The sequence below is a fragment of the Cyprinodon variegatus genome, unplaced genomic scaffold, assembly GCF_000732505.1.
Source record: "Cyprinodon variegatus isolate N-32 unplaced genomic scaffold, C_variegatus-1.0 Scaffold579, whole genome shotgun sequence".
NCBI lineage: Eukaryota > Metazoa > Chordata > Actinopteri > Cyprinodontiformes > Cyprinodontidae > Cyprinodon > Cyprinodon variegatus.
Window position 1 is genome coordinate 530,017 of NW_015151032.1, and position 21,486 is coordinate 551,502.

The window sequence follows — 21,486 nt, forward strand, 5'->3', positions numbered from 1 at the left end:
GTTAACGAGCAGGTGGACAGGTGTACCTAATAAAGTGGCCGGTGAGTGTATAATTAACTGAATTGAAATGAATAGGAAAGGAGAAATAAGATCTCTCTTTTTAATTTTCATGAGAACTCTGGCTGTAGTAGTTTGGATCAGCTGAAGCCTTTTAAATAAAATTTGAGGTCTTCCGGAAAGTAAAGAACTACAATATTCCAGTCTTGATGTAAAAAATGTATGGACTAGTTTCTCAGCATAATCCCTGGACAAGATATATTTACTTTGGACTAATCAGTAGGTCAGACTGAAAGATTGTTGTGACTCCTCCTCCTCGCCCAGAATTTCTAAGTATGTGAAAATTTTCAATAACTTGTAAACTTCAATAGCATTTTGAGCAATGTCTCCCTTGATGCCAACAATGCATTGCAGATATCAAAAAGTGGTAACAATGATTTTTTAAAGTTCAAACTGTATGGGATTGGAAAAGAAATACAATTTAAGTGACTCTAAACACAGAATGGTTGTGGGTACTACATTTGGTAATTTATATACATGAAAAACTGATGATGCACTTGGATTTTCAAACTAAACAACTGAAAACAACAGAAGCAGAGATAATCCAGGGAGTTGTATGAACAAAAATGCCTTTCTCAATTTAGAAATTTAAGAAAAGACTGTTCTGAAAAGGTAGAAGAGCAACAGTAGATAGTTTAAGTAAACCAAGTCTGAATGGAATAGACAATATAAATATAAAATAAAATAAGAGTTTTAAATGTGTTTCCAAAGACTAAGCTTAAATGCTACATTAATATTTGTTTTTTTCAAGGTCCTTTCTAATTAAATTTGAAACTTATCAGTACACAATCAGTAGATGGCTGCATCAGTTTAAAATTTAAAACAAGCTAATGTTAATAAATTTCTTGTTTTGATTTGTAAAAAAATAAATAAATAAATAAATAAATAAAATAAATAAAAAAAACAACATAAGAGTCTCAAACATATATATTTCACCTACCCACTCATAAAAAGAAACCAGCAAAGAATGTGTTGACAAGCATGCCATTTTTCTTCATTTGTGCCACACATAGAACTACACAAAATCTGTTTGACCTGCTTTGTAATCCCAAACTGATATCAGGCTCAATTTTTCTGCTTCCACATGAATTTCCTGTAGCTGTGAATTTGACGCATGTGAAGTCAGCTTGGTAAAAAAAATGAATGGGAGCTTCAGCTCCATGAGGACATCAATTCTCCATGCCTAATGGCAAAATGAGCAGGTGGAGGCCACAAATCACAGGATATGAACCATATTTTACTATCTGCATGTGTGACTATGTGCATTTGTTACTGTGAATGTCTGTGCATGTTCCTAAATGTGAAGCAGAGCTTCGTTGATACTTTGACGTAGGTTAACTTGAGAGTTTTAAAATATAGTAAAAATATTTGAAAAGGTCCTATTTATAACCTTTGTGGTAGGGCTGCAACTTTTTTTTAATTAATAATCAGATAGCCAAAGGTTCCGTAAAGAAGACTTTTTTTTGAAACCAGGTAAAACTAAAACTTAAAACTAAAGCAGTTCTGGATAGAGCATACTGACATGTTTTTTTTTTAATCTTAAATGCAAAATATTTGGTTTTTACAATTTTGGTATAATTACAGTACCTAAACAGATTTTATTGTTATTTTGTAAAATTTCACAACTCTAAGTTGGTCGCTCTGTGAGCTAAAGGCGTGTTTTAGAGTCTCATAACAATAATAATTGAACTTTTATCTGTCTCACAATGGAGAAATTCACAATCTGCATCTTAACCCAAGGGGCGCCCTGTGGCGCTGGAAGCAAACCAGAGTGGAGGCTGTGGGGATCGAACCGGGTACTTGCAACCTTCTCAGAACACAAGCGCACTGCTCAAACCACTAGGTCACCACTCTCCCTACACTCCTGTAATTGATTACTAAATTTGTTGACGATTATTTCAATAATCGATTAATAAACATTAATCCGATTTATTGTTTCAGCCCTACTTTATGGACGGGATTTGTAGGTGCCGCCAAGGGCCAGAAGGGGTCTAGTTTGGGGACCAAAAGATTTTGTCCCTTATTTTTGCAGATGATGTGTTTCTGGTGGCTCCTTCCCAAGGATCGCAGCTGAGGGTGAAGCAGCTGGGATAAGAAGCAGTTCTTCCAAGTTGAGGGAGTGGTTCGTGAATTGAAAAAGGTGGCTTCCCCCCCTTCAGGCTTAAATGTCCTCCTTTAAAGTAGTTTGAGTGTCTTGGGGTGGTGTTCACAAGTGAGGGGATAATAGAGCAAGAGATGGACTGATCAGTGTGGCCTTGGTTATAATGCAGACAATGCACCAGACAATTGTGATGAAGAAAGAGATGAGCCAAAAGGGAAAACTATTGATCTACTCATCTGTCTATGTTCATACCTTCATATATGGTCATGAAACTTGGATCATGGCTAAAAGGTGACTCAGATATCTATTTTTTATGATATATTTATCTTTTTGTTTTTTTTTTCCCCCTTGTCCTGTTCCGCTTAATGGAAGGTAGAATTAATTTCTGACTGCCATAGTTGTGCTGGACAGCTTTACTTTTTCAAGGGAGCCTTTACAAATATAAAGCCTAATAGTCCTCTTGTAATTATATTGATAATTTTTTGTTAATGGTCTGACACTTCTGTTTCTTAATCCAATATAGATTCATGTAAGCGTTTCTCCATTTCTGTTATACAAACTCTGCCCAGATTCTTAATACTTTAAATTACAACTCTCTGTCATTTATGAATTATATCTTGTAATATTTTGAATCTTTATTTAAAAGACATACAGCCTCAGTCAAACCCTTAGCATTCAAAAATCTGATCCTGATGCAAAGTATAAGGAGTTCAAAATACCACAGTGTAACTATTCAGGTATATTTAACTAGGAAATGAGCCAGCAATGATTTCACAAAAAAAGTAGGCAGATGGAGCCCCTTTAGGAGAATGCTAAAGAAGCTGACTCCATCTCCAGGCCAACATATTTTACCTTTATAAGGAAAGCTAGGAGTTTTTCTCCCATCTGGCACACAGGCGTGAGTGTGTGGAAGTTTGACAGTAAACTAAAGTATAACAACACTAAAGGTTGGCATGGGGGGAAACTTCTCTTAAAACTTCTCGGAACAGCTCGGGAAATAATTCAAGTGTATTGTTTTCAAAATCTCAGTATGTTCTGTATTTATCTAAGCAGCAAATTTTTTTAAGGAAATAGCTGGAGCCTTTCTTCATTAAAACATTCATGAAAATAATGATTATGCAAAAAAAAAAAAATTTGTAAAACAAAACAAGGTGAAAAAACAGGATACATTTTAAAAGAGTTTACAGTTATCTAAAAATTAGGCAAATTACACAAATGGATAATGATAAGAAAAAGGAAAACTAAACATCTCTTAACATCCACCTAAATGCAAGTAATCCTCGCCTTTTTGCATACCCAAAAAGAAAAGCAAATAACTCAAGAACTGTAGGCCCAAATTACATGTGTGATACATCATACAAAAACTAACACCCTCTAGTTTCAGAAAATATAAATGAAAATAGTGTGACCAAAACACAGCCAAAACTGCAGCAGTTAAAACATGTTTTTTTTTTTTTCCTTCCTGAAAATATTTTTTCTTTTTTGAACAGCAGTAACAACGATATGCTTGAAAATAGGCATGTTTCATTGCTTTACATTAATTCTGCATTATGTCAACGACAACAACTGCAGAAAATTTCAGACCTCTAGGTATAACGGTTCCACAGCAATGGGACATTTAACTTTTGGAGTTAGCAGTATCTCCAAACCTCACCAAATATGCCAAATTATTCAAAATTGTGCTTATTGCTTTTACCCCAAAAATATGACAAATATTTTTGAAGCAAATATTTTTTAATGTTTCTAACATTCGATCTAATTATCCAACAGTGTGCAATAATCCATTCACTAATTTGCCTTTGTGCCTTTTACGCCCAGCTTCATATCGGGGCTGTAATATTCATATTAGCCATGCTTAACCTTTATTTAAAGGAATTTTCAGTGGCTAGAGAATAAAACATTGCATGTGGACTTAACCAATAGCAGCCGGACTTTATGAGCCATAATGCGAGTGGAACAATGCGTTAAGAAGGCAGCTGAGAGGGAGCGCTTGTGACGCTTTGAGGGCCATCCCTGCGTCAAATACCACTAAACGAAATTGGTGGGGACACTTTTGTTTTGAAGGCTGGAAGGTGAGGAAAACAAACATACCCAATATAGACCTGAAATATCTGTGTAATCTATGGTAATTAGCAAGACGGTTAGCATTAGCTATAAGGATAGAAATTTTCTGATGGTAAAACAGACTTTATGGAGATTTTCTCATCATAGAATGTTTTTATTACGAATATGCTGGATTACTTATCTGTGGACCCTCATTAACAAATGAAATATGAACAATCTAAGATCGGATTTATAATACAGCATCAGGAACGCTTCAAAGGTAGAAAGTCGAAGCTTTATTTAAAAAAAATGTATTTAACATGCTGCTATATCTTTATTAATTGTGTTTTGGTGCTCATGCTGTCCATAAATGAATTGGGCAGTTGAATTGTGGAGAATCTGAGCTTCATAAAGATGTATAATATGTCTATATTGGTAAAAGGTTAACCGGTGTTATTTTCAAACATACTGCTGTGTTTGATGTAAATATACAAAATGGTGCGCCAGCGACCCAGTGGAAGTTACGTAAGTGAAACAGAGTCTGTTATCAGCTGATTTGTTGAAAATTGAACATACAATAAGAAAATCTCTCTGCCTTGCAGCCTTCAACTGCTGGTATAGAAGATGTTTGATATGAAGACTTTTGGCAGGTTTCTAAAGATCTGGGTTACTGTTGGGGTCTATATTTCCGAATGAATGCACGCAAAGTCTATTTTTTTGGTTACCTATAAAAAGCATATGACCATCAATGATGGACCTTACACAAAGTTTAAAGTGGTGACTCTTTAATCTTTTCAGCTGCAAAGCTTTTGTAAAAAGTATCCAAAAAACAAGAGACATTAAATTGAAGTTGTTGGCTGTAGAAAGCATGTCTTATTACAACTGAGGAGCTTAATGTCGTCCTTGTTCCTGCATGTTTTAGTCCTCTATAAAGGTGTTTTTGTGAATAAGTTCTACATGGTTCTTTACTCATTAGTTTAAAATTCAATCTTTAGCTCCCCCCTCAATTTACACTGTATGCATCATTTATATATATAATAAATATAATATATATAAAATTTCAAAAAAAGAAAAACCTACTTATAAAAGAAAACTAAACAAGCTAGCCATTTAGAAGCATTTACTGTGTAGGTTCAGTTCTATCATAGTAAAAGGAAGCAGAACAAAACGTAAGAATAGTATTTTATAATAATGGTCACAACTATGTTTTACTAAATTTCGTCATTTCTTTGTTTTTTTCATGAAAGCAATTTGCTGTTCTGCTGTAGTTGGATTAATTTTGTAATATGACTAGACTTTAATGAACAAAATTAATCATTAAAGTGAAACTCGTTTCAATTTACCAACAGGTTCCTTTTTCAGCCTTTGGAATGATTTTGTATCGTCCCTCAAGAACAGTCTAAAAAACATTGTCAATTTGTTCCTCAGCAAATGGAGCTGATGTACAAAAACACTTTATAAGTACAAATCTATATTTCCTGAAATTATCAGTACTAGCTTGAGCACAAACTGTTTTCCATTTATCAGCCATGTTTTCTGTCTTCATTTAAATTTAATAGCAAGCATGGCCAAAAACAGATGGACACTCACATTTATTAAACATTATATTAATACAGTCGTTTTTTTTAAGCAATATTTTTTATTTCTAGCTTTTTTTAATAAGATTTTTTATGCTTTACTTAATCCTCTCGAGGTCAAGTGAAAGGAATTCACAATTTTTAACAAAAAAAATCTTGTTGGCCCCTGATTACTTTCAATTTGACTGATTTTGAACCATATTTCAAAAAATTTCAGAGACAACTGGTCTAAAGTGAATACCTTTCTTCAATTAATTTTCCAAAGCGCTCATTCTTTTTCAGATGGAATTCAATAACTGATAAAAAGCTTGAAAATGAATCAAAGCAAACAGTCATTAAGATTTAAATGCCATATGGATCAATGTGCAAAATCTTAATAGAAAAAAATGAATTAAACTTTTGCACAAAGGTTCTAATTGTGACATATATATGCATTTGATATTTATTCTAACAGCGATCTTAAGAAACAGACCAAAGTACGAGCTAATGTCCTTACCTGGCAGGTCAGAGAAGAGTAGGATGCATTCATTGAAGCCATTAGCCAGCAGACGGTCCCTGAGCTGCTGCAGTATGGCGACGCCAATACAAAAGGGGAATGAAGAGCTTCCTAGCAGCAATGTGTCCCACAGGTGGAAGATTTTGTGCAGAGGAAACACATCTACATGCCAAAAAGAAAAACAAATACAACTGAGGTATTGTGTTATGACCTGGGGGAAATTGTTTTGATGAGATCTAGTTCTTTCAATTCATAATAAAAGATGCACAATCAATCTGTAGGTTAAGAGCATGTGATACATTTGTGTTTGTGAATTAAAATCACAAGCTCACAAGGCAAAATTGAGCAGTGCCTGAAAGCATATTTGGTGTAGGAGGCAGCTGGGAAAAGGTTTTAGGTGGGCGATGTTGCAAAAACAAATGACTGGAAGAGCATCAGCAGACTCTGGAGCTTTAGTCCATGAACCTTCATTATGCGCCAAGTCTTTTCAGGCCAAAGAAAACCACATCCTGATAACGCATCCCTCTGCAATTATTATTTCGATCATGACTTTCAGTGTTCCTAAATATATAATTTCTTTTCTCTTGACATGCATAAACTTCAACCAGACTTGGTGCTTCTGTTTATACTATTCAGATTTATTTTCTCTTTTATAAGGAAGCAAAATCCCACTGTGGTGTGGTGGGCTGAGAGCTGGGAGAACAGCTCACAGGGTCTCCAATACATTAGCAGTCAGCTGAATAGACTGGTAGGAGTGAGCGACAGGTAGCGTGTCTTTATGTGAAAGGAAACAGGGCCTCCAACCTTGCTTCGTATTACATTGAGGACATTAGTAGTCAGAGAAGACTACCTGAATGCTGGACTCCCACGCTGGTTCAGTGGAAGGATGTAGAGCAGAAGTGTGCCAAACTAAACTCTGCATCCTCACTTGAAGGAGCATGTGTATAATTAATTTAAGCTAGTGTTATTACATTGCCAAGAACAGGAACCATATTAACCACCATTGTGGCTAAGATCAGAGAATAGTTATTTTAAAATAAAACAAATGTGTCCAAATTCATAGAGCTGAGGTTAATAGAGTTAGTGTCACTGGTAAATAATTAGCTGGTTTTATTAATGACTTAAAAGTATGGAAAGATCAAAGCAGAATTTAACAAACAATATAAAAAAACCCCCACAATTTTAGCAAATTAACTCTTTATAAAAGCTGAGGTAAGTAAATCATTATGAGTGCAGACAAATGGTCTGGAAAGCATTGCATAAGATTATAAGTAGTAGTAAACCATTTGCTTAAACTTTGCAGCCTATGCATGATATAGCAGCGGTCTCCAAGTAATTCTCATGTAAAACAAATAGTCAACATGCCAAAAATTATCTGGGGAAATAACCACTAGAGGTTAAGTATCAGATCCATAGAAAGTGGATGCTGATCTATTTAAACAACCACAATGGATGACACAATGCAACAGGCAATATTTTGACAGAGGTGGTATAGCTGTCTTAACAAAACTGAAACCATCTAAACCACCTGGAGTTGGGAAATCTTGCTAAAAAAAAAAAAAAAAAAAATTCAATAACACCTCAAGATGAGGATGATCTGCTAAAAGCAGAAATATTAATCGTTAATAATATTTTGTTTTGTATGCAACTTCATTTTTTAAATTTACATTCTATCCTTTTATAAGAATTATGTTGACCACAGAAATATTGTATTCAAGAGCAATTAATAAAAGGGTTTATTTCTCATTTTCATATAATATCAGCTATAATTCTCTAAAGTTTATATAAAAAAAAATTGATTTTTTTTTTTCTCTAAGGTTTTTTCAGGCCGTAGTTTTCTTTATTTATATTATTTTTGAAAGTAGCCTAACAGGAATTGACAGAGATGGGGGTTAAAGGTCGATGGGTCGGAACCCGATTCTCAACCAACAGAGGATTTGTAATTTCATTTTACAACACTTCTGATGAGTTTCTGGAATCAAATTGTCATGTGTTGCATGACTGATTAAATTAAATTAAGCCTTTTAACATATTAAAGCCTTAATTTAGTCCTTTATGACTTGGATCCAGCCTCCTACAATGTAAGAGTATTGTTAATTACAGCATTGGGATGCTTTATTATTATAGTTCTACTGACAAAAGGGTCTTCAAACTGTAGTAATTGACCTTTATCGGTCTACCTAACTGGTGCTCTAATGTAAGGAAGCTTCAAAAAACAAACACATTAAAATAGTAACTTACGTGTAAACATTGTGAGGAACCAGGGGATAGCATAAAGCTGTAAGGAAAAAAAAAAAAAAACACACAGAGAGGACAAGGAGAGGTTAGATCAGTTACTGGCCTTTATAAGCTTGGATTTTTATAAACCATGTCAAACACGACTCCTCATTTTAAAAAAAGTCATCAATATTAATTTTTTTTAACTGGATATACTCCTGACTGAGAGGCAGAACAAAAATCTACTGAAATAAATAAAGGACTTATTTATATTCTGAAGCAAAATGGAGAAAAACAACCCAAACACTTTGCAAGTTCAGTGATCCTTCCTCTTTATGTCAGCTTAAAAATAAAAGAACACACTGACACAGAGACACGGTATTTGACATTAAACCTGTGAAGCACACTCTCAGCCTCTTACATCTGTAAGAAGAAAACTACAATTGGTCTCGGAAACGTAATTGACCTCCGATTCTAGAGGAGCTGGTAGCTACTCTGTAATAGGGACCTGCTTTCACGAATAGTGATGAATCAGGGTGTCTCTGCTTTCCCAGTATCATCCTGACTGAGGGCAGCCAGATTGGATTAGTGAAGGTGCAAATTGCAGACTCAATAAAGAAAATGGGACTAAATTGAAAAGTTCCGGAATTACACAACAGGCTAAATTCAATCTATTCGCTAACTATGCTAAGAAAAGAGGAGCGAAAGGAAAGCTTAAAGATTCATGATGGGTTTCTGTTTCACCTAAAAAAAAAACTGACATAACAATAGCATAAATACTGTATGGTAAGGATAAAAATGAGAAAAGATTCTCAAAACTGCAGATACAGACTTAATTTTGTCAGTTTGAACTAAACCTTTTATGTCATGAAGCCAGATTAGATGTTAACTTCAGACTTCTATATCAAAAATTCTTATATTAACACTGCTTTTTTAACCACAGGAGAAACAGTAGATTTAATATCCATTAAGTCTAGCAAAATGGTCTAACATGCTTGACACCTGAATCAACTAAGATATCACAGACAAGGTAGACCCTGGTTACTGATATCAGGGTAAGTCAAAAATTGAAAGAGTTACATCAGCCAAGCTGCTATAAGTTTCCATCAATCCTTTCTTGTTGGTTGAATATGGTATGATATGATACCAGAGAAAGTCACAGAGTGAGCTTTCTCAAGCTGCATTGAGAAAGACAAAAGTCAACCTTCGTCTTCCACCGCGTGTAGAGCAGCATAGACTTACCCATGGTTCTAAAGAAAGACATAATCTGTTGCTTTAAAGCTGCAGCATCAAAAAGTGCAGAAGGAAGCTACAGGCTCTGAGCCCCCTCTGTCAAACTGTCTCCGAGGCTCCTTCACAGATGACACTCATTCGTCAGCACCATACTAAATCCATGGACAGACGGCACAGACTTTAACCTTGTCACTGAGCAGAGCTGTGAGGAAGAAGGCAAAGGGCAGTGGAAATTGGCCGATAGTGAGAGAAATAAGCTACGCCTGGCAGAAGGCAGTCATTAAGATTGCCTGGAAGACATCAGCCGCTGTATAAATTACTAGCTGTGGACTATGGGGAGAACTTGACCGTGACCACCAATTCAGGGAGAGAGGATGCGGAGCAAAAAGTGTCACTGCCAATGAAGAGATATTCGCAGCAATCCAAAGATCGCAGTTTGGTTTGCCCACGGCAAGGAGCAAGAAAATAGGAGTAACTGTTCTAATCACTGAATTTACATTGAAACAAAAGCTGCTGTGTAAGATCAGCATCATGTCATATGTCCTGCATTGTGGCCGGCCGTCATTAGTCTGTCAGGACAATTTCATTCTGTGTAACTTACATCTGGAATGAAGCCAATCTCATTTAGGTGGTTGCTTAGCTCTGGGTCATGGAAAGCAATCATCTGGGAGAAAACAGTCAAGTATTCTGAAACAAAAGCACGAGAACATAAAGGTTAAAAAAAAAAAAAAATCCTTTACTCTACAACACAAAATTAATTGTGGCCTAAACAGCTTTGAATCAGTTTATCCTTTTACAAGTTAATATTTCTTTTTTATTAACAGTGAAGAGAAATAACTAAGTTTTATGTTTGATCGGGTAATTATATTTTAGAAGTAATGAAATAGTTAATTGAAATGTGCAAATTTTTCTAATGACTAAATTAATTTCTGCTAATTTCCTTACAAATGTTTCTTATTATAGTATTTCACCACTAAAAAGATATATGGAAAATGTATTATTATATAGGGTTGTACAAGATTTTTGTAAGAGGAAATTAAGAATTACATTTTTTTAAGAACATTATGATTTCTATCTTAGGCCTACAAATGACTAAATATAGAGTCAAAATGGACAGCTACATATATTCATATACAGTACATCAAAACTAAGAGAAAGAAGAAAAAAAGTTGCCAGACAAAAACTTTTTTAGAAAAAAATGGTAAGTAAGCATAATCATACATTTTTTGCATTTGATTTTCTTAGACTTCAATATTAATTTTTTACATAATTAAAAGGGTGTGTTATTGCTAAGCACATTACATATACTGTATTATGAAATTGGGGTTCTGCAAACTTTCAGTAAGGTGCATTTCAAACTATGTAGACAAATTTAAAACTGTTTTGAACCAAAGGCCTTATTTACAACACACAGCTTAACTTCTGTACTTCAGTTAAGTTTTGTTTTTGTTTTTTCAACTCTGGCATATGTTAGGTCTGCTGCCTTTACACTTAGGTTAGTTACCTGTAACACCTTTTCCACTCTGTAAAATGCTTGCATGCCTCAAGTTTTAATGTGTTTTCTGGTAGCAAATTTTAGCCATGCACTGAAATCCCTGTATGAAACCAATTCTCCACATGTACAGAGGTGGTAAAGCCACGTTCACACCAAATGCGGTTAGACGTGCCTCAAGTGCATCTTTGATGCTCCTGAAGTGCATCCAGTAAAATGAGTCCAGATGCCTCTAATGCTTCTGTGTTCAATGTCAGAGAGAGGCTTTGTTATATTTGCTGTTATAAGTGGGTAAAAAGTAGTATTAATATGTTTTTAAGTGAGAAAGTCCACATGAGAACATATTTGTGCAGTCAGTTCATCAAGATTACGATCCTGTTTAAAATATAATTTTGCAATCGGAGTCGGTCAGACCCCAGTACACCGGCGGTGCTCTGTCACTGGGAATCAAGCAGCAGCTGCCTCAGGCCTGTTCACCTCTTGGGGGTTTTCCCTACAGTTTGTAGTGGCTGGAAGTACATGATAGCATTTTTTCATGTACGTGGTACAAACTGCAGGCAACAGAATAATAAAAGCAAACATAATTTGCCAACAGGTTTCGAAATTTTAAGTTAATGTAGGCGTTAGTGAACTGTTTCAGAGGAGTGATCATAGCGCCCTGCATCAGCAGCGCTGTGTCTGTTTCAATGCCAGCTCCCAGATCAGCTTCTCTGATTGGTTGATGTGGCTCGTAGAACAGCAAAAATAAAATCTTTGGAATACAAACAACAGTTGCCTGTAGTTATTTAACAGTTGCTTGCACAAGAACTGCAGATCTTAGAGATGGTACTTTTTTGATTTGTGAAACACTAAATGTCCTTGAATAAATCTGGCCCCATAGGGCTGATGACCTGAATAACAACTCTTGTTTATGTTACAGCATATTAGTAGCAGATTTCCTTTACTACAACACATGGACACAAAAAAATGTTGACAGTGCATTTCTTTAGAAAAAAAAAAACATATATAAAATCTTAGAGCTAGTATTCAAATATTTCAAAATCAAGACAGACTGAGACTGTAGAGAAACCCTGATAATAGCACTCTATTCATTACAACACAATTGGAAATTGTAAAAACTGTTTACATTTTTTAAAGTCTAAACATTTTACTTTAGCATCTGATCATACAACTTTAGTTTAAACTAATTTTGACCCCAAAAAGCAAACATTAACTACCTCTGCAACACACCAATTCCTTAAAGGATAAGATACCGTTCTGATCTCTGACAGGGATCCAAAGAAGTGTGAGGCAGCTGTTTATCTGTCACACAGAAGCTGATTATCACATTTCACTGCAGGCATTTGCAGTTTCATTTGTTTCCATTTTTCTAAATGACATGGCTCAGTTGCATACTCTATTAAGACAACGTGAAATTAGTTTTCAGTTTAGGAGCAACACTGAGCCCAGATTTAATCAACATTAGGGTGAAAGGCGGATGCTCTTTGTCAGCCAATGATAATTTGTTTTTGAACGTAAAGCCTCTGGGAGTACTTAATCATTAGAGCTTAATTTACAGGGGTAGAGGACAAGAACAACCAAAAGAGAAAGACGTAGTCTCAGAGATAAACGGCAACATCTGGTAACTACATCTTATGCTAAAGGATCCTCAGACAGAAAAAAAGTCTGTTCTGGTATATCTTACCTTGGATGACATGAGAGTTGTCCTTCAGGAAGAAATTGTACAAGTACTTTGGGATGAAGGCAGACATGCAGGCATATGCTAATGCTACACAAAGAATAAAAAAATGTTAATATAAAGTAAAGATTAGCATTGACAAGAAAATATTGTTTTAGCCAGAAGTGCATGAATGTACTAATTTTAGGCTTTCAGTTGTTTATTTGAACATAAAACTTGACCTGAGTGGAGGCGAGGATTTCAAACCTAAAAACACGCTAGCATTAAGTTGCATGTATGTTTGTATGTAATGTATGTTGTAATATACATGGAGGATAACCTTAAAATTGACCTCCAACCAAAGATTCAATTGTGGAAATGTGAAAAATAATGATGTTCCTTTAGGACAATGAAACTTTGACTTCAATCACTCTGTTTAAATGTAATGTAATGACTAAATTAAAAAGCTATGTTTGTGGCATTAAAGCTAATCTGAATGAGCCTTACATCTTCTGCTAAAAAGAGGAGCCAAGAATTAAATCAGAGTAACACATCCAATTTCTATGCAACCCGGTAATCAAATATTACTGATAGTGTATTTATATATTTAAACATGATAATTTAAGTATATGTGCAACAGTTCCCTAAATTCCTGTCAAAATGGTTAAAGTGTTAAATTAAATGCACAGTCAGTTATGAAAAAAGGGGTTTGAAATAAAAGATTTCACAAAAAAATAAATAAAAAAATCAATATGAACTTGATGTTGGTGATGAGTGCATGCAAGATGGAACTGTAATCTAAAAAGTTTTAAAGAGATCCTCACCTTCATTATTGAAATTCAAATACAGGAAAGGAGCACAAAGCGAATCCAAACCTAAAAGGAAAATCGTATCAAACAGATTACAGACCAAACCAAAACCTGCCATCTAGAAATCTAGCTTCTAAAATAGGGCATAATCGCCATCTAGTGTTTATATCGGAGTATTACTATGTTGAAATGCTAATGAAACAAAGAGTTGAACAGAAAAGGAGATAACTGGTAGGGACTGACCCTGCCAGTAGACCAGGTCAGGGTGGGAGACCACCCAGGCTTTTAACACACGCCTGAACTTTATATGACCCTGAGGAGATGACAGAAGCTCATCGTATTGGTGGCAACGTGGGATGTCTACCTCGATCTGCAGCGAAAGATAAACACATATTTAGCAAAAAGGAAAATTCACCTGAAAAAGGACAACCTACTCAATGGTTTGCGTTTACACCGTTCCCATACCTGTCTGTCAGTTGGTATGGGAGTGTCCTTGTCGATGCTGTCATACTTTGCTTGAATGTCACCCTGTACCAAAAAAAAAAAAATGCAAGAAAACATTAACCAATGAGGCTTTTTTTTTTCATTTGATTTATTCTAATATTTACTTTAGGTTTGTACCTCAATGCCAAGCAAGGCTGCCCAAGCCAGACCTCTAACCAAAGGAGGAATATCCAATCTGGCCTCTTTCCACACGAGGTTCTTCTTATATGGATAGCCCTGAAGTTCAAACATTTTTAGTGCTGTGAAAAACTCACCCATTAAAATGTAATAAGACCCTAAAACTAAACTGTAGGAAAACTGAGAAAACGGCGTTCTACAATTTTTACAAAAAAAAATAAGACCAGAAATCTGAGTGGTTTACATTTATATTTAGCTCTTTTGAATCAATATCATGTAGAACTGCCTTTTCAATACATTTCCAACTTGATGTCAGCTTTTCCATTAAGATAATTGAATTGTTGCCTCTTCCTGCAATATAATTCAATCTCAGTAAAACTCCATAAATGCAGCCATGGATAACAATTTAAGTTATGACATATATTTCCAATTGAATCCGATCTCAACTTTTACTGGGTCTTTTTAAGACATAAATGTGCTTTCATCTAACACTGCTTTATAGGTTGGCATTGTATTTAGTTTTGTTGTGTTGCTTGAAGAAAAACCTCCAATATTCAGTAATCTGTAGCCTACAACAGATTTTCTTCAAGAAAAGCCCAGAGTTAAGCTCCGCTGCTCTTCACAGAAACTCTGAACAATCTTCACTTCTCTAATAAAGCACAGCATCAAAACAGCATCATACTGCCACCACTATGTTCTGAGGTGGGAATGATGCATTTAGTGGGAAGTGACTGCTAGCATTTTCACTCATTGTATAAATGGCAAACACATGTCCACATGTCTTTTTCCTTTCACCCCAAATGTTTACTTTAATTTTGTTAAACTTTCACATAAAAACACAAATGAATACACTAAAGATTCTAGGGTGGTAACCATTCAATCCCAGGCATGGATTCTCACTGTGTCTAGAGATGCACATAAATACGTATGCTGCCCTGACCTTCAGCAGCCTGTCAAACAGGATGATGCGGATGAGCTGGTACTCTGTGTCCCTCTCGCGGATGATGAGTGGCAGCGTGACAGTGGACGACAGCTCATTGCTGCTGTTAGACTGCGGCAAACTCGCCTGCCTGGAGGAAGGTGGAAAAGGGATGTGCCATTAGTCGTGCCAAAAAATAAATAAATAAATGACAAGGGGATGTGATGTGAAAAATAGTGACTGAAAGGAAGGTTTGTAGGATCTTAAGTTGGAGGAGGCTTACTCGTCTTCTAGTAGAGGGTAATATGCTTCTCCAGCGACATCCTTCAGTCTCTACGGAGAAATTACATTGTTTCAGGTCCTGTTTGCAACTTTAGTCTGTGACTAGATTTAGCACCAAAACAGTCCAATCTGATATACCCTGTCATTTATGTAAAACATGAACAGCCACACAATTTAATAATTTGCAAATACAATAAATGGACAAAACAAAAAAATATATGCATTTTAAATTATAAAAATACTAACTCTGTAAAACAACTGAATTAAAAAGATATATATATTGCTCATTTTAAATAGAACTAAATGAAGAAATAAAAAAAAATCATATTTCACTTTCACTTCAATTTATTTATGTATCTGGAGGATGTATGACTTACTCCTCTTCTGAAAGTGTCTGAGTTTGTTTATTGATTGTTTGGTTTCTTGGCTTGAAGCCAGCTGTAAATCATAGTTCAAAACTTTTCAAAATGGAGCCAGAATCATCTCATTATTTTAACATTTGTCTGCTTTATCCAGCCAAGTTTTGATGTTTGTTTGGGAATAATGTTCTGCAAAAAAACTGTATGGAGGGTCAGTGAAAAATAAAACCAGAATTTAACATTTTAATCATGAGATTTGAAATCCAATTGCAAGAGCATTTTCTAATTGCACATTATTATAAAAGAGAAATTGTAAATTGTATTACAATTGTATTCATTATTAAACACTGAATTAATCACATTCAAAAAGGTTATTTATTTATTATTATTATTGATTCCATTTTCTTTTTCAACTTGCATCTTTTTGAAATTGCATTGCTTTTTACTTTACCTTTATCGTGACCCTTCTAGTCTCTGAGCACAATGAAAAACACTAACAAAACACAGTTGCTCCTCAGATGGAACCAACTCTCTCATTGGTCATTTTGTTAATCGAGTGTGATAGTCTAACCAATGAGAGTTCAACTGCTTTCCAATCTGCTCTGCGACCAGAAGGGTCAAGGAAAAGGTAAATGGAGAGGCTAAATATCTTATTGATATATATTCTTTAGATCTATAACATGCTTTCATAAGGGAGGGAGGGAGGGAGGGAGGGAGTGGTTAGATGAGGGGTAACATTCTTGATTATCAAATGATGTCCTCATCTTTCTTTGGGTCAAAAAAAACAATAATTAGTCCAAAGAAAATTGACAATAATCAGGAAAATATGCCTTAATGGATTAAATTAAAACAATTTAATGCATTTTAGAAAATTTGATTTAACAATTGAGAAGCAAGGTCAGATTTTTTTTTTTTTATACATTTTCTTAACAATAACTATGAATTACTTTAGTTTTTCCTCCAACACATTTACTGTCTAACTAAAATAGAGGTAAAAATATTTTTACCTTCACCTCCAATTAATCTGCCTACAAAAAAACAAACAAAAAAACTCACATCTTGACACTGTAGAGTAAATAATCTGCCTTACATTTCTAAGCTGGCATAAAGACAGCGTCACTGTGGTGTCATCAAGTAGAAAGCTTCGATCTCTCCCTTGGCCAAACCACTCCCCATCTTCTAAGACAAACCTGAACATAAACATAGCGAGTTAAAAACATCATGTCATGATTAGAGATATGCATTCTTTTTTTTTTTTTGAAATCCCTTCTATATCTCAGTGCATATGATGTACTTTGGCAATGTGCAGACTGGAGGTTTGGATTGGATGATTTCCTTGTTGGTTAACTCTTTCTCCAGGTCTCCACCAGCAAGGCACCATAGATGGTAAACCTCATCGATGCCCCTCTCTGACAGGTAGTCGTCATCGTCATCTATGGATACAAACAGATAATGGTGTAAGTGTTTGCAGCCAGGGACAATGAGACAAAAAACAATACTTTACATTGTACCAATAAGATGAGATTGATTTATTTTGCTACTTATAAACAAACGGTTTGGCTCTAGAAAAAGATGCATTTAAACAACATAACATTATGTAGGCCAATGTAATTGGAAGAGACCTTTGCAAAGCTCGCTGATGTCATCTGGGAGCTCTAGGTGTGCACAGCGCAGGGAAGACGAGAACAAACTGACAGGCTTCTGGAAAGGGGTGTAGTGGCAGGAAATGCCATCAAAAACAGGGTCTCCAAGGAGCTCCGCAGGGGTTGGCCTTTGAAATCACACAAAGAATGGAAAAAATTAATTAATCAGAATTTGAAATGTACCACTAAAACAGACAAAAAAGAATTCGGTCAGTTTTCCTTCTTAACTATTTGGCAAATCAAATGCTGACAAATGTATTTAACCCTATTTGGTAAATGCATCAAACATATCAATCCAGCAAAGACGTTTTAATGCAAAGGTGTTTCAATAGACATATGGTGAATAAAACTGAAATTATAAGGTGATTCATTGATTTGCTTTTGGATTCAAAACTATAGCCTCTACCAAGAAACCCACAACATACATATTTGAGTTCAGGGTTCAGTTTCTTCCAGACGAACGGAAGAACCTGAAAGAAAGGGGATTTTTTTTCCATTTCTGACAGAAGAAACTGGAGGAAAGTCCTGGTAACAGATCATATTTTGGAGATAAGGGATAGTTCCATTGAAAAGTCAACTCACTATATCCACCAGGCTACATAAGGAGAAATCCACCAGGGAAACACCCTTGGGGAAAACCCACCAGAGGAAACCCATCAGGGAATTACATATTTAGTACAGAAGTGATAATCTACTAATAGCCTTTAAATGGTAGAAAAACACTTTCTTGTAGACTCAGATGAAACCAGCTGGCTTTCTTTATCCTTATTGTGTTCTGCTATTCATGCCCTCAAATAACTATTATTTATATTATTATAGATATTGAACCCCAACTCTAGGTTTTTACTGGATTTGGGCCTGCTTAAGGCAAAGTATTCAACAAAAGGAACAACACCTTCCAGTAGATTTAACCTTCCAAGTTACTTCCAGAAGAAACATTTTCATCCGGCCGGGAAAAAAAACATGGAAAAATCCTAGAAGATAATGCCATAAGGAAAAAACTTCCAACCGTGTTCATTGAGTATGTCACATTTTTTCATTATTAATCATACAAATGAAAAAGAAAAAAGTGAATAGTTGACTGATTCATATTTTTTTTCCTCTCTCGCTCTCTAAATATGATGACTATACAGGGAAAGCAAGGATACCGAAATACAAAATTGGAAAATCAAAAGCTAATATGTTGACAGCAGTCATTATCCATATAAAAATCCACGCAATCCAAAACAATCAATGAATGGGTCCCGTTTTATTGATGTTTTGGGTGTTATTGAGAGTCTTTAACTCATTGTTCAAACTCACAGAGCTTCAAGGAATTTAACTTGTGAGAACCCTGTAATAAACAGAGGAAATATGGAACAAACCCTTTATTTACCTTTTAGATGGAAGAAAGGTCAAACACTTCCTTAATAGCTCAACAACATTCTCAGGCAGCTCCTGTGAATGAGGCACAAATGTGTCATTGATCAGCTAATTTACCCATTAAAGTTAGTAAAAAAGCTTTCTTTTCCAAAACATAAATCTTTAGCCTTTACATAAAGTCCAGTTTAAACCTTCATTTAATTTCTCATACCATATAACTTTTTAAGATTAAATAGATTTACATGTCTTTTTTTGCAGGTATTGTGCGTCAGATTACGTAATTAAACAACTACGGTTTACCTTAATAACTTCCAAACATCCGTGTTCCTCAGCAAGGACAGTGACAATGTCATCCATGCAGCCTAACAAGAACAGATAAAGTCACATTTTAAGCCCAGCTGAATTTAAAAGTATATTCCTCTGCACTCAGATAAATGAAATCCCGTTCACTCACCTAAGGTTAAAATGAATTTCAGTTTTTCACTTATTTCAATGTTCTGCAAGATTCTTCTTCCCTACAGAGGAATAATAGCATCAGTTCATAAACTCAGTCCAGTTTATAAAAATAAAATTCAACATTTAAAGAGGTTTTGGGTGGGAGGGGGGATTCTTACTGCACATAGTTCAAAGAGTATGATTCCAAGCGACCAGACATCGGTCTTGGGTCCTGAGGGCTTTGGCGCTTCATCATGTGACGGATCAGTGGGGTGGAAGGAGCCCAGGGCGATCACCTCTGGAGCAAGGTATGATGGGTGTCTGGAGTTGATGCGATACAGCATGTAAGCACAAACCTGCCATCCTTTGGTATGAAACCAAAGAGATACAAGCGTTGCTCTGACCATTGACAAACAGTTACATGAGAAAATGAAAGAAACGACTCACCCGATGGGAAAATCAACATCTGCCCCATGATCAGTCATATGATAGAGCCCAAACTTTGCCAGTTTAACATTACCCTAAAAATAGGAAAAAACTATTACAAAATGAAAGTTTTTATTTATGTACAATAACAATTTCGTTTAAAAGACAAGCAAATTTTTCAACGGAAAAACATCTTTTTATGTCAATCTATGTAATTTAACTAGTTTTAATTAATGTAAAACAAAGATATTTAAAATCCAAAGGCAGGAGTTTATTTCTTTAAAATATGCATGTAATAAATTTAATTTAATGGGATGAAATAATTAGCAGTATTAATTGTGATTATTGATTATTGAATTAATTGAATCAACTAATTTAGTAATATATTAATTGTTAACTGGAGTATAGTGTACTGTACTCTCCTGTCAGACTTTTAGCCGATAGCGGAGTAATTGTAACAAAATTATTAAAATATATATTCATATTTTGCATTTGAGAAAAAAACAAAACAAAAACGTTTTTGTCTGACAATTCGCTCCATCCAGCACTGCTCGAGTGGAAAAGTTTTAGTTTCACTTGGTTTCATTTTGTAAAAAAAAAAAAAAAAAATTATTTTGATATAAGATTAATAACCAAAAAAATAACTGACAGATTAATCAATTAGCAAAATAATCGTTAGTTGCAGCTCTAAAATAAAAATAATTTCATCATTATTTTCTTTCGATGTATGACTTTTATGAAACAAGGTGTCTACAGTATTTCGGTAAACAAGAGTGAAAGTCTTAAAAAAGTGAAAACAATACACCACCTTGCAATCCATGAGCACATTGTTTGGGCTGAGGGCTCTATGAACCAAGCCATGTTTGTTCATGAACTGCAGAGCTTCAAGAACCTCATAGGCTATTTGCAGCACCTTCTCTGGACTAAAACAAACACAGTCAAATCAGATTGGTGAGGCATCCGTTTCTCACAACAACATTTGTTCTCTGAAAATTAAGTTACTGTAGACATATTTACACAATACCTTTGCATAAACACATAAAACAAAATGTTGTAAACTACTTTCTGTTTACCCAACATGAATTACCTTGCGAAATTTTTGGGCATATATACCGGTACTCATTGAACTTTTATCCACTTTGTCGCATTGAAAGTTGACTATGTTTGACTGGCATTTTATGTGATAGACCAAAACAATTAAACTCCCAATTGCGAAGCAGAAGAAAAAGATTAAGATATTTCTTAACCTACAAATAAAAAACCTGAAAAGTATGAAGTATGCTTCTATTCTGCCTCATTTACATCGGCTTTCCTATGTAAAATCATGTGCAATTAACTGTAGTTAAAAAAGGAAATTACCCAAAACTGCAGATCATAGTTCAATGAAATACAGGAGAATTCTGGAAGGCTAACAGAGATCCAAACATCAGGCTATAAAATCCCACAATATGGCCTTTACCAGAGAGTTACAAGAACAGAGAAAGCTATACATGCATTGTGTGGGCCGGAGGTCTTTGATGGAGGGGCCTGTTACCCCTAGGGGGTCCATAGAGGTACTGCATGGGGGTCGCATTTCTTTTTATATTCCCCCCTGCAAATTTCTCCACTAATTGAAATGTATTTAAATCCACATTAACATGAATTTAAAACACTGTAGTAAACAGATAAATGGAGGCAGAAGATGTCTTTCAGTCATCAATGCAAACATTCAGAGACACAAAGGAACTCTTTCAAGCTGGGCACCGTTTCATTCACAA

At 35.1% G+C, this 21,486-nt stretch overlaps 1 protein-coding gene across 1 annotated transcript in view; it reads right to left on the minus strand.

The window, feature by feature from the left end:
• Positions 1-21,486, minus strand: part of tbck (TBC1 domain containing kinase) — a 41,990-nt gene that overhangs the window by 18,791 nt on the left and 1,713 nt on the right. Inside the window, exons 4-22 of the mRNA XM_015392226.1 lie at positions 20,538-20,652; positions 19,751-19,824; positions 19,483-19,624; positions 19,323-19,383; positions 19,169-19,230; positions 18,882-18,943; positions 17,486-17,634; positions 17,158-17,296; positions 16,954-17,053; positions 15,506-15,555; positions 15,244-15,373; positions 14,304-14,402; positions 14,148-14,210; positions 13,926-14,052; positions 13,698-13,748; positions 12,901-12,984; positions 10,326-10,411; positions 8,516-8,552; positions 6,275-6,436 (exon numbers count right to left, since the gene is read on the minus strand). Coding sequence (XP_015247712.1) covers positions 6,275-6,436; positions 8,516-8,552; positions 10,326-10,411; positions 12,901-12,984; positions 13,698-13,748; positions 13,926-14,052; positions 14,148-14,210; positions 14,304-14,402; positions 15,244-15,373; positions 15,506-15,555; positions 16,954-17,053; positions 17,158-17,296; positions 17,486-17,634; positions 18,882-18,943; positions 19,169-19,230; positions 19,323-19,383; positions 19,483-19,624; positions 19,751-19,824; positions 20,538-20,652 — 1,793 coding nt within the window. The remainder of the gene's footprint in view (positions 1-6,274; positions 6,437-8,515; positions 8,553-10,325; positions 10,412-12,900; positions 12,985-13,697; positions 13,749-13,925; positions 14,053-14,147; positions 14,211-14,303; positions 14,403-15,243; positions 15,374-15,505; positions 15,556-16,953; positions 17,054-17,157; positions 17,297-17,485; positions 17,635-18,881; positions 18,944-19,168; positions 19,231-19,322; positions 19,384-19,482; positions 19,625-19,750; positions 19,825-20,537; positions 20,653-21,486) is intronic.